This window comes from Ctenocephalides felis, unplaced genomic scaffold, assembly GCF_003426905.1.
Source record: "Ctenocephalides felis isolate EL2017-DRISC unplaced genomic scaffold, ASM342690v1 CF-g0.4_SCAFFOLD_03573, whole genome shotgun sequence".
Taxonomy (NCBI): domain Eukaryota; kingdom Metazoa; phylum Arthropoda; class Insecta; order Siphonaptera; family Pulicidae; genus Ctenocephalides; species Ctenocephalides felis.
The window spans coordinates 10050224-10062364 of record NW_020539727.1 but is presented as its reverse complement, the minus strand read 5'-3'; the positions used below and the strand labels follow the sequence as shown (position 1 = coordinate 10062364).

Here is a 12141-nt window from a genome sequence, read left to right as displayed (position 1 = left end):
TCACTTTAATATATTGTTTTTTAATACCAGAAGAATAGGTATGAGACAAATTTGTGCAGAAATCGCCCTTCGTGGGCATAGCTGCATCATTCAATCATATGACAACTATTAGCCGTAAGAGCTAATGAAGTTCACGAAGCAGATTGCAATGATTGTGATTGTTACTATATTGGGGAAAATTTTCTAATAAATCTCTAATCATAAAAAAGAGTGCGTGTAAGGTTCACACGCGATTAAAGTAAAACTTATTTGCTGCTGTACAAGATGGCATTTAAGTAAAAATAAATACATCATATAACAATTTTGATTGATGTTTATTAATATGGTAATGCTTGTGATGCACACATTTATTAGTGCCAACTATTATACACATTTATATAATGATAAATTATAAATTATATATTTATAGCAGCATTAGAAATATGTATGATATGTAAAAACAATAATGTAATTAAAGTCATACTTCAAATATGACATGATCGGTTTGTCATTGTAATTAGCATTTAGAACTTGAACCTTCATTAGGGAAATGAAGTAATTGCTGATTAATAAATTCTATAATATTCGTTCACACAGTGGATTATGTTAAACAACGCCTAAACAAATATTGTTTTTTGCAACTTCACTCATCATGTAATAATTTTGTTTGTAGAACTTCATGTAATTAAAATTAACATATGTTCATTGACTGCTTGTATTTTTTTTTTCTTTTTCGCTGGCGATATAATCTCATTCTTTGAACAGCTGTAATATCTGTCTAGCCTGAAAAATATGTTCCATTTTAATAACTTCACAGATTCATAGAAGCTACGAATAATATGGAAATAACTTCTAATCAATAAACTTACGTTTAGTACACGGCACAAATGTTTAAATTGTATTATTATTTTCAAGGAACAGGGTAAAATATTCTTCTGATTCGGGAATTTTTCATTAAATCAAGATTTGTACTACGATGTAACTTTAAAATGTTTATTTATCTATGCCGATTTCTTTGTTGATATCGGTACGCATACAACGTTGATGCCGGTACGCATAAAACGACAGATCTCTATTCACATACACGACGACTAATGACAATCGACCCGTATTGAAATGATTTCATCGAGAGCGAATGACGTACAGTTCGGGCGTAACGCATTTCCGTTGCATTTGTATGGATTCGCACCCTAGTCGCGCCTAAAGAATTTTTACTTCAAAAAACATATTCTTTGAACACATTTCTTCCTTTATAATCACACTTCTAATACTAATCATTCCACTATTTTTTCTGAAGATATTAAATTTGATCTCGAGTATTTTTGCTTGGTATACTTTAACGATATCCTTAGACTACAATGATAATTTCTAATATGATTTTTTTTATATTTTTAGGCCGTTTTCAAACTATACGACCGCGACGGTTCAGGTTGCCTGAGTGCCTTCGAATTGCGTCAGGCCTTGAACAGTGCAGGTTACAGGCTGAACAACCACATCCTGAACATCCTGATGCACAGATATGGCACCAAGGACGGAATGATCGCCTTCGATGACTTCATCATGTGCGCGGTCAAACTGAAGAGCATGATCGGTAAGAATATAATCCTCTCATATATAAAAGTAAATCGGAAAATGTGTTGGTAAGCGCATAACTCAACAACGCCTGGACCGATTTGGCCAATTATTTTTTTAAAATACTCGTTGATGTCCAATGATAGTTCTTACGGCGAGAAAAAATCGAATAATTGCCGGGAAAACCCTAAAAACAGCCCTTTTCTTTTTCACATACAGACGTTAGTATTTTCATATTTTTGCCATCGGATACGGAATATTTACTCATGTCAATGGAGCGTTTTGGGTCTGAATTTTTTTACTGTGCTCCAATTCGTATGAAATTTTGAAGTTAGGTTTATCTTACTCTCAAGTTCAAAAGTGAAAATAATTTAGACTCCTTTGCCATTTCCCAGTAATTTCATTATTTTTTTAAAAAAAAAATAACGTCGGATATCGATAAAAGAACTAATCATAAGAAAAAAATGTTTTTATAATGTTTTTAAAAAAATCAAATACTCATCATTTTATTTAAAGCAGTTGTACATTTGAGATCCATATTCGTTGATGTATATACATTTCGGTATAGACTGTAGTGTAAAAAAACAATAATTTTTAACTAATTAGTAAATAAAATATCAGTTCAGGTTATTAAAAAATGGAACTGTTTTTACAAGAGTTTGTAGAACTCCTTAAAATACTGTTCTAATCGCTGCTAAAATGATATGTTTAACCGAAACTTGATTTTTTTAAATATTTTTTTATGCGAAATTCTACGTTATTTAGTGAGAATAAATTTTTATCACTTTTGCAATAGCAAGTAATATCGCTTTTAGTGTGCTTTATTTCAAATTTGGTATTTTTTTCGTTGAAATAAATGTTAAATTTAAAATAAACATTAAAATGAAATTTACGATTTTTAAAATTCCGGACGACCAGTATAAATTTTTTAAAAATATGGTTAATCCAGGACACATGCTCACTTTATATATAATATAATAAACGACGTAGTTATATTGGATATAGAGTAAGGTTGCTTAAGTCGTAATACAAAAATCTAAATTCAGTTCAAATATTGCTTCTAAAAAATCCTTATCGGGAACATATGCTCATCTTATATTGAATATATAATAAAAACCGGTTTTATATATAATATAGTGCGATGCTGCTCAAGTCGTACCCGTTGAGGATAAAATGCTAGAATAATACAAAATAATATAAAAATTTGAATCCGGGACAAATATAATCTTATATGTAAATTATTGAATTATAATGTTATATGTAATATATTGAATAACCTATAGTTATATCGAATATAGGGTAAGGTTGCTGAAGTCGTACCCGTGCTTTAAAAATGCAATAAAACAAAAATCTAAATCGAGTACAAATATCACTTTTAAAAAGTCATCTTATAAATAATATAATAAAAGGCCTAGTTATATCGGATTTTGATATATATACAATTATTAAACAATATGGATAAATTACAGTATATAATTTATAATGCTATATATCAGTATTTTTAAATTGGGTTTTGATTTTTCATATAAACATATGTTTTTCACGTTTTTGAAAATGTGCTTTAGGTATGTAAGGTGCCTTAGTCCTACCATAGGTATGTAAGCCCCTTAGTCGTACTTGGTACTAAAAAACTATATAGAATTCGGACCGATACCCATTTTTCTGTAGTTATTAGTTACAAATTCGAACATCATTATTAAAATAACACCGAAAATGAAATAATAGTCTCAAAAAGTAACTATATGTACTTATAAAATTATCAAATCTCTGGGTGCTAAGAATGGAGATGGAACTGTTCATGAAGATACAACCATTATTCGTTTTACCCACTTTTTGTTTTCCAATTTGAGTAAACGCTCTGAAAAATTGTATTTATCTAGAAGAATTCTTGTTTATAAAAAAAAACCATAAGACGCTCTCTATTAAGCCAGTACGAGTAATGAATTTTGTACAGGTACGACTTAAGCAAGCAAAGTTTTAATTTCAAACTTTGAAGACACCAAACCTATAACTAGGCCGATATAATTTCTTATATTGTTTGTAAAGTGATTTTTTTAGAAGTAATATTTGTACCAGATTCAGATTTTTGTATTATTGTAGCATTTTTTCATTAAGGGGTACGACTTAGGCAATCTAAAGGACTGCCAAATAAGTAATATAAATAAACATAAATAGGAAAAATGCCAGGATCATAATCTAGCCATAAAAGTCTTACAATAAAGTCCAAAATTTTAGAAGAAACTTTGCAAAAACCTTAATTTTCAATTATTTTTGTTTCATAAAGTCATTGAGCCACTTAATTAAATGAAAACTTTTGCTTACTCGACTGAATAGTTTGTTTCAACGAAGCCAGTTGATGTAATTCACAATTATCAAACAAAATATACTCGTGGTACGACTTAGGAGGTGGTAGTACGATTTGAGCAACTTTTTTCTATCCCATTTTGGAAACCACTGTCTAATAAAATAATGAAAAGACTAATTAGAATTCAAGTAAGTATAATAAAGATCAATACAAAATTATTAAAATGAAGAAAATGTTGCTAATTAAAATGAAAGAAAATTAGGGTGTCCCATGGTCTAATGATTGTGCTCACGGACTTGTGTGGACGGGGTTGTGAGTTCGAACCACGCTCTAGACAACCTGATATCGTGCAGTATTATGTTTCCAATTAAAATATAAAAAAAAAACAATTGGAAATAGGCCCATTTCTCAAGTACGGTGTAGAATGACAAAGGAAAATCTCTCCCACTATTTTTCCCTGAATCGACTAGCAATACTACCCCTTATTATTTCTTTATCATAATTGTTAATTTATATTTCAGATATCTTCAAAGAGCGAGACTCCGACGGCTCCAACACGGCGACGTTCAACATGGAAGAATGGGTCGAAAAAACTCTTTACTCTTAAACAAAAGGTCACTAATCTTATTATTAATATATATGAATCAAATGCGCGGCTAATTATTTTTTAAACCTATAATTGGCTAAACTACTCGTTAGGATTTAATATATAAAGCAAATCCAAAAAAAGCTTTTATTATACGATATACTTATATAGTGCCTACAAATTTTATTCCTAAGAACAAGTGTAAAAAATATTTTAACAGGAAAATACGTTCAATCAGTATTTTTATCAACTCGAAATAACTTTTAGTTAACAAATGGTTAAATTTTAATATAACAAAATATTAATATATTCAATTTAGTTTACATATTTCTTGTTAAAATAATATTTGTTTATTATCATCACGATTTTTACTTAAACGTAAATTTTAAATAAGAAACTAATGGTGTAGTTATGAATAACCTTACTAACTAAACTGTTTTAAAATTATCGACTAAAAAGTTTTAATGCTAAATATAAATGCCAAATTCTTTTTTTATCGACGCAAGGACTGACAATATTATCATACATATAAATATTGAATAAAATTATTGGGGTATTTTTAGTAATACTTTTAGTTCATGGTAATTTTATCTGGTCACTACAATTTGTGTCCAAATATTTAATTACTATTATATTTTAGATGTCTTTTATCTCCTGAATAATGTCAGTCCTTTTCCAATTACACTGAATGCAAAAATTAAATATTTATATAAAATAGATTTATTATCAAATATCACATGTTAAACCTCACGAACGCCAAATATATAAAATGTCCAATTTGTTAGTGATTTAAAATTTAAAATTTAAAATTCTTGGCTTTATTACCTGTTATATTATTGTCACATGATTATTTAAATTTGAATGTTCTTAAATTATTTAGAATATAAGTCAAAGCTAACAAATCGTTATTCTCATAATAATAATATATTGAAATAATATATTCATGGTTAAATATATATTTAAGTATCTATTCAGGAACTTATTATTCAAAAATAATAATTTTACTAGTGGTGTGCCATAAGGCAAACAAATTGCTGGAACTTCCCGTAACGTAACGAAATATTCGAGGAATATTAAATGTTTTCAAATAGATTATTATAAATACTGTAACTTATATATGTTTACAGAAAACTAAATAAACAAAACTTAATCAATCAAACCACTAAGCCATATTCCGTAATATTTAAGCAATTTTTACACAAAAAGTTGCATATTTTCGTCATTTTTACGTAAGCTTAAAGTAACAAATATGTAATAATTTCGCATGTTTTATGTCATGTGGATTACCGAAATATTTCGTAATAATTACGTAGTTTTTGAAAAAAATGGCGTGTAAGTGGCCTTTTTTACACACATACATAAATACATACAGGCATATCCGTGAATATGAACACACACATACACACAATATATATGTATGTACACACACATACATATAGACTATCTTAAAAATAAAAGGAAAGCACGTTTATATAACACAAGCAGAAAGTTTTTTGAATCATTCAAATCAGATGCTCCGTTTTCTCAAAAACTCAATTTCTATTTTCTGCACTCTTTGCTCCGTATCTCCATAACGGCTGGACCTGCCTTTACCAAAAACTAATCAACACATCTCCCTATCAATAGGAATCGAATAGTTTCTAAACCATTCAATTCGGTTGAGCCGTGCGCCCGAAAACGTGGACGAAAAATTGTATCCATACACACACACACACACACACATCCATTTTTCTGGGGTATGCCAAAATGTTCAGAAATCTTCAAAACGTGAAGAAATGTAAAAATTACCTAAAGATCAGTTACCATTGTGACAAGATGATTAATAATTAATTGATAGATATAATTTCAGAAATTTAATTCTAAAAAACAATATATTAATAATACTCCACATGTTTTTTAAAAAATTAATTCATTTGATTTTATGAAACATTATCAAATCCACAAAGGTGCTCCATCATTTTATAATAACAATATCTAGAATCGTATTCCATATCATACCAGTAATTCACAGCGATGCATTTATGACTCTGTCTTACGTGATGATACCAAAGACTGGGCAAATATAGGGCATCACCGGCATTAACTCTGACATGGTAAATATTACATTTATTATACTGTGGATATCTTTTTAAATCCGGTTTGAGAGGGTCAATGCTGACCCAGGATATTTGTTTAATATTTAATGGTGTCTCGGTATTTGTTTCAGCTCCAGTTTCAGTCCATGGTTTGATTGTGAAGTTATCATTTACTTTTTCAAAAGTTCCCACTGGATACAATGATTTTGGTACATATTGCATATCGGTTGGAGGTATTAATATGAAATCTTTGTAGCCTGATATTACACAATATATGTTTTCATATGGATCTTTGTGCACTAAAAATTAAGAAAAATATTATAAAGACTATAATATAATAATAAGTACTTTATTATTTTTTATTACTTGAAGTAATAGCTCTGCTATCCCCCATCCAAAAATTTACAGCGTCCGGTACTTTATCAAAAGTTTCACTGGCCCAAGAAATTTCTGCAGGTACGTCTTTAGAAAGCTCAGGTAAATCCAGAGTCAGGTTTGAATTTTGCTTCTGTATGTACATAATCTCGTTACTGCATAATATATATTAAAAATAAATTAATACATATAATTGTAAATGGAGAAGTTATATACCTATTTTTGTTATTTAGAGATTCTAAAAATTCCTGCATACGCATTTCTCTTTCTTCAGGCATCACAAAGTATTCAAGATCTTCAAAATCTTTACATTTTACATCGGAATGAGAAGTTAAGCCGTCTGCATATCCATTTGGAGTTACGGCTACGGTTACAATTTTATCACCTATTTTTTCACTACACGAAATAAATAAAAACAAGAAAAATTTGAATGAATATTTTGGTAAGTGCAATTTTTATATTATTAGATATTATTTATTACCAATTTTTTTTAATTAAAAGTTTAAGTAAAGTGTACCTCATATAATCCGAATTCCAATGTTGAACGGCATACCAATTCTGATTAATATTTCTGAATACGACAGGAATATTTTTTGATACATAATTTCTATAAAATTCTAAAGATTTCGGTGTATGATATACTTCTGATACTTGTGAGCCAAGAAATAGTTCTGTGAAAACAAATAAAATTATTCATTCATTTTAATCATTAATTATTATTTATTCATAAGCAAGTCGTAGACAAAAACAATAAATATTATTTCAGGCTCTTAATATATATTCAGTAAATTGATAAAACCCTATTCTGAAATAAGATTTGATAGTAATCATCAAACATAAAATATAATGTTTGTCTTTATAAATAAAGAAGTAAGTAAATATTAATTTACTATATTCAATTTGACATATTGGCTGCTGTTATATAAAATGATTTTAAATACCTCTTGCTTCTGTTGATAATATTTCGTAAGCATTTGCTAATTTTACATTTTCCATATTTAATACTTCTAATTATATAAAGACACTATTAATTATCATATAATTATTAAATTTAAATGAAATACGATATTGACTAGGCATTAAATCATCCTAGACAATATACTAATCATGCTAATAATTAAATCATGCTAATAATTTGACATTTGCTAACAATTTTGGGGTGTGAAGTTGCTGTATTATACTTCAGAAGTGTTTCACATTCGCTGCAAAGTTGAATGGGATTTTAGCATTATTATGTTGGTGTGGTTTTCGTGCTATGTTCACGTCTATTCTTTTCCAGTGTTTTTTTGGTACCTCGTTTTTTAATTATTTTGTGCGTTATTCATACGGTTTTAGTATAATTTTCTTGTGAATCGTGTGTTGCTCGTAATTATTAAATTTACATTTATTTTTTTAATTTCTAAGTTTATTACTTTTTTCATGGTTTTCTAGGTTAAGGTTTTTTCTTAGTTTTTACGTGTTTTATAGGTTAGGGTTATTTTCTTACTAATTATGTTCTATCTATTTTACACTTTTTAGATCGCTTTAGAAGTAGGTATTCTTGCATTATTTTATTTTTGGACAAATATATAAGGTACGTTTTAATCACTTAGGTTAGGTTGCATTTCAATTTATAGTTTAGGTTACATTTAGGTTAGATTTCATTTCATTTCTAAGAATTTCATACTTTGTAGTAACGTTACTTTTAGCTCATATTATAGTTTTAATATTTTAGTTCATATTTCTTTCTTTACATAAGCTATCTTTTAATCATAGCTTAAGTTAGTTCAGGTTTATGCTATAGTTCAACCCGTTTTATTTTTACATTATGAAAAAGCAAAAGCAATGTATCCATTTTGATTGATTTTGAATGCTTTGCCAAAAGATCTTGCATGCTCCTTTCTCATTACAGAGGCGCATCAAAACTTTTTATTTCTCCGTTCCTGGTACATATTCTTGAACCTGCATAGACTACTTGATTAAATTGAACATATACATGCATGTGCAAGAGTATTTCCATCTGACACTGGATTTAAACGCAGGCTTTTAGAAATGGATATGAAAGAAGAATCAGATAACTTTATTATTCAAAGTACTTCAAGAATGGAAGAAATTAAAAAGAATACTGCCAATGATATTGAATTACCTCCTGAAATAAAGCAAATTGGGTATGAACTTGTAAAAGTTATGGAGCAAAATCCGGGTCTTGATCCAAAAAAAGTTCTAGCATATTTTACTGAAATTATACAAGATGTATCAACATTTGCGAAAAAAGAAAAAGCAAGCTCAAACGCCAAGTATAAAAGTTAAACTGTTACTGTAAATCATGGAGAGCTTTAATATATAATATCAAAGCACTTTCAGTATTCATTGAGGTTACATGTTTGCAAGATTTGATCAAACGATGACACTAAACAAAACATATCCAATATTTGTGAGAGTATATCACTAGTATCAATATATTGCAAATATAAATTAATAAATAAAATATTGTAATTATTGTTCTGACTGCTATAAAAGATGGGTTGATATAAAAGCTTATTGAGTATTAAATACTCAAACATATATACCTAAAATTAATATTGATTTATTTTGGATTTATTAATGTAAAATGCCTTTGATTTATTAAAATGTTTGTTGAACTAAACAACCAAGGTGTTAATCATAGATAATAAAAAGAAATGTACTTACATAAATTACATCCATGGTGTTCATTTTGAAACTTACATATTTTTTGTCTTATCAGCAGTTCAACCTTCTTGCTTTTGCTTTGAAAATTAAATTTGAATGAAAAATATAATTTATCATGTGTAGTTTGAAATGGGTCTTTATTTTTTTCTAAAGTTCACATACTGTACAACCATTGTACGCATCGATTGATACTTAACAATAATTTATGATAGTATACTTAAGAGTATGCTTAAACTCCAACTTATACTATCATCCAATAACATTATTATTGTTTCTTACTACACAATAATTAAAGTTGTTGTATGAAGATCCATAGTGCGATTCCATATTCTATGTACACATGACTTAGTATAAAAATCTTTATCTACAATTACAAAATTCAACTGCCGATAAATTTGGTATGACTGCCTCTAGCTATAATCTCTCTACATTCTTTTTTAAACAGCTCGACATCCAAAAATGCTAACGTCCTCCCTGCTTTTCGAGTGTTGGCTTCAACAACGATTTGTTCACCAAGTGTGGCTCCTTTCAGGTAACTGACATGTATATCTACAGATACTCCGGGTGGTTTTTCAGCAGCAACTAAAGCAAAGGTGGACACAACATCGACTAGGGTAGCAGTGAAGCCCCCATGTAGGTTTCCAGCAGCATTTACATGCTCTTTGTCAACGGTGAATTCAACGACACATTTACCTTCCTTTTCAGCACTTATTAGGGTTAGTTTGTTGAGGCATTGGTCAAAACCTTTGGCAAGTTTGAAATATTCTGCTAAGGTCTTGACTGATCGTAAAGCTCCAGGCATTTTGACTAAATAAATAAGTAGAATAAATTACTTTGCACAACAAATTACAATTAACATTTTGTTACGTCATTCATATTATCATATTTGTTTGACAGTTGCAAATTTTGACAGTTACAACTTTTGACAGTTGCAACTTTTGACAGCTGCCAATTGCAAAGTAATAAATATTTAAATAACACACTTTTTAGCATAATTGTACCTCAAAAAATGTTTAAAAAACTCTTAGATATTTTTTAGTAATAATAAGAATTATATAATACAATTAAAAATCAAATAATTATTTGAATATGAAATTATTAACTTATTATTTAGTGATTAGTTCTTTTTCTTGTCGCTTGGCGCCACATGTCAAACGTCAACTACTTCATAACCTAAAAGTTTATTCTTGTTTATACACGTGCATGAAAATACAAATGTGATTTTTAGTGAAAAATATAAAAATTTAGGCAAAATGACTCTTGCTCAAAAGTCTCCTAATGTTAAAAAATTCAACAATAAAAGTGGTAATAAGAAAAAACGTGGCATTGCCAAAAATTTTGCTGAAAATCTTGAAGGCGGACACGAACTTTGGTTCGAAGAGGTTAGATTGAAGAAACTTAACTTTATGTTTTACAATGAATTTATGGTTGCAATTAGTATTAATTGGTTTGATTATTTATTTTAGGTACCAGAGCTTGAGTATGATAACACAAATGTCGAGCTGAAAGTTGAGGAGTTGAATAATTTAAATAAAGAAGCCAAGAAATGTTTTGATGCTTACCTTCTGCAGAGGACTAGAAGTATGTACTGACATTAAAATTAACTAATAGAAACAATTACAATTTAAATTCATTAAGTTATTTTCCTACTTTACATGTCAGAAAAGCAATTTCAATATTTATTGTAATTTTACATTATGATAATGAATTATGTGAATCCTTAACCGTCTGATTCTTGTCTAGAAGTTTTTATCAAGGTGACAACTAAGTGAGTGCAGATTTTTGTTGGTTAATCTATAAATGATTATGAGATTATAAACGAACAATATAATTATAAACAAATTTTTCAATTTATAATACAAGTATGTTAGAAAGACATGAATTGATTGCTTTTTAGAGAATACAACTTTTTTTTTTTTGAAATAACAGTTGAGCATTATACCTGAAATATCTTATTGACAATTCTTTTGATTCTGTAAATGTATTGGGAAAGTTTATGCAACTTGCCTTAAGGTAAAATTCTCCTTACCTAGTTCTATTATCCTTTTCCAGAAACAACCTCCCAAGACAGCTGGTTGAAAACAGCGGTTTCAAAAGGTACCTCCAAAGATCGTGCAACTGCAGGAGCACTATTAGTGGAATCAGATCCAATATCAAATCTATCGGCATTGAATGCTCTTATTGGACAATGCAAAGCAGCCAACAAAGAATGTTTAGAAGTCATAGATACATTGACAGATTTATTTTTAAATTCTTTATTGCCGAAAGATCGAAAATTAAAACCTTTGTCTGCAAGGGCTGCTGAATTCAGAGCTCTTAATGCTAAAACGAAAGAACTTGGTCCTGATGGTAGGAGTAAAATTTTGGCTTATTGGCATTTTGAAGCTGAATTAAAGGACTCTATGATAAGTAAGAAGAATAGATACAATCTATATATGTATATATATATATATTATATATATATATATATATATAATTGAATATTTATTTTCAGGCTTTGTTAGAAAATTTACAATCAAGTGCTGGTCTTGGTTTAGAAGTAACAAAATCTCGTGTAATATCTTGTGCAGCCAGATTAT

At 28.8% G+C, this 12141-nt stretch overlaps 4 protein-coding genes and 1 long non-coding RNA gene across 8 annotated transcripts in view; 2 read left to right on the top strand and 3 right to left on the bottom strand.

The window, feature by feature from the left end:
* The window catches only part of LOC113389072 (calpain-A-like), a 28966-nt gene extending 24326 nt beyond the window's left edge, over positions 1-4640 (top strand). The window contains 2 exon segments of the mRNA XM_026626130.1: positions 1375-1570; positions 4378-4640. Coding sequence (XP_026481915.1) covers positions 1375-1570; positions 4378-4463 — 282 coding nt within the window. The 3' untranslated portion in view covers positions 4464-4640.
* The window catches only part of LOC113389071 (calpain-A-like), a 609920-nt gene that overhangs the window by 75710 nt on the left and 522069 nt on the right, over positions 1-12141 (bottom strand). The window lies entirely within an intron of this gene.
* On the bottom strand, positions 6890-7965 carry LOC113389086 (jmjC domain-containing protein E-like). The gene is made up of 4 exons (XM_026626147.1): positions 7834-7965; positions 7410-7563; positions 7109-7288; positions 6890-7025 (listed from the first exon to the last, which is right to left on the bottom strand). The coding sequence occupies exons 1-4, from the start codon at positions 7886-7888 to the stop codon at positions 7007-7009; spliced, it is 408 nt and encodes a 135-aa protein (XP_026481932.1). The 5' UTR covers positions 7889-7965; the 3' UTR covers positions 6890-7006.
* Positions 8166-9093, top strand: LOC113389087. The gene is made up of 3 exons (XR_003368207.1): positions 8166-8257; positions 8411-8465; positions 8784-9093. It is a non-coding gene; the product is annotated as an uncharacterized LOC113389087 (long non-coding RNA).
* On the bottom strand, positions 9908-10424 carry LOC113389084 (acyl-coenzyme A thioesterase 13-like). Its single transcript, XM_026626144.1, has one exon. It carries the CDS (start codon positions 10362-10364, stop codon positions 9942-9944), a length of 423 nt encoding a protein of 140 aa, XP_026481929.1. The 5' UTR covers positions 10365-10424; the 3' UTR covers positions 9908-9941.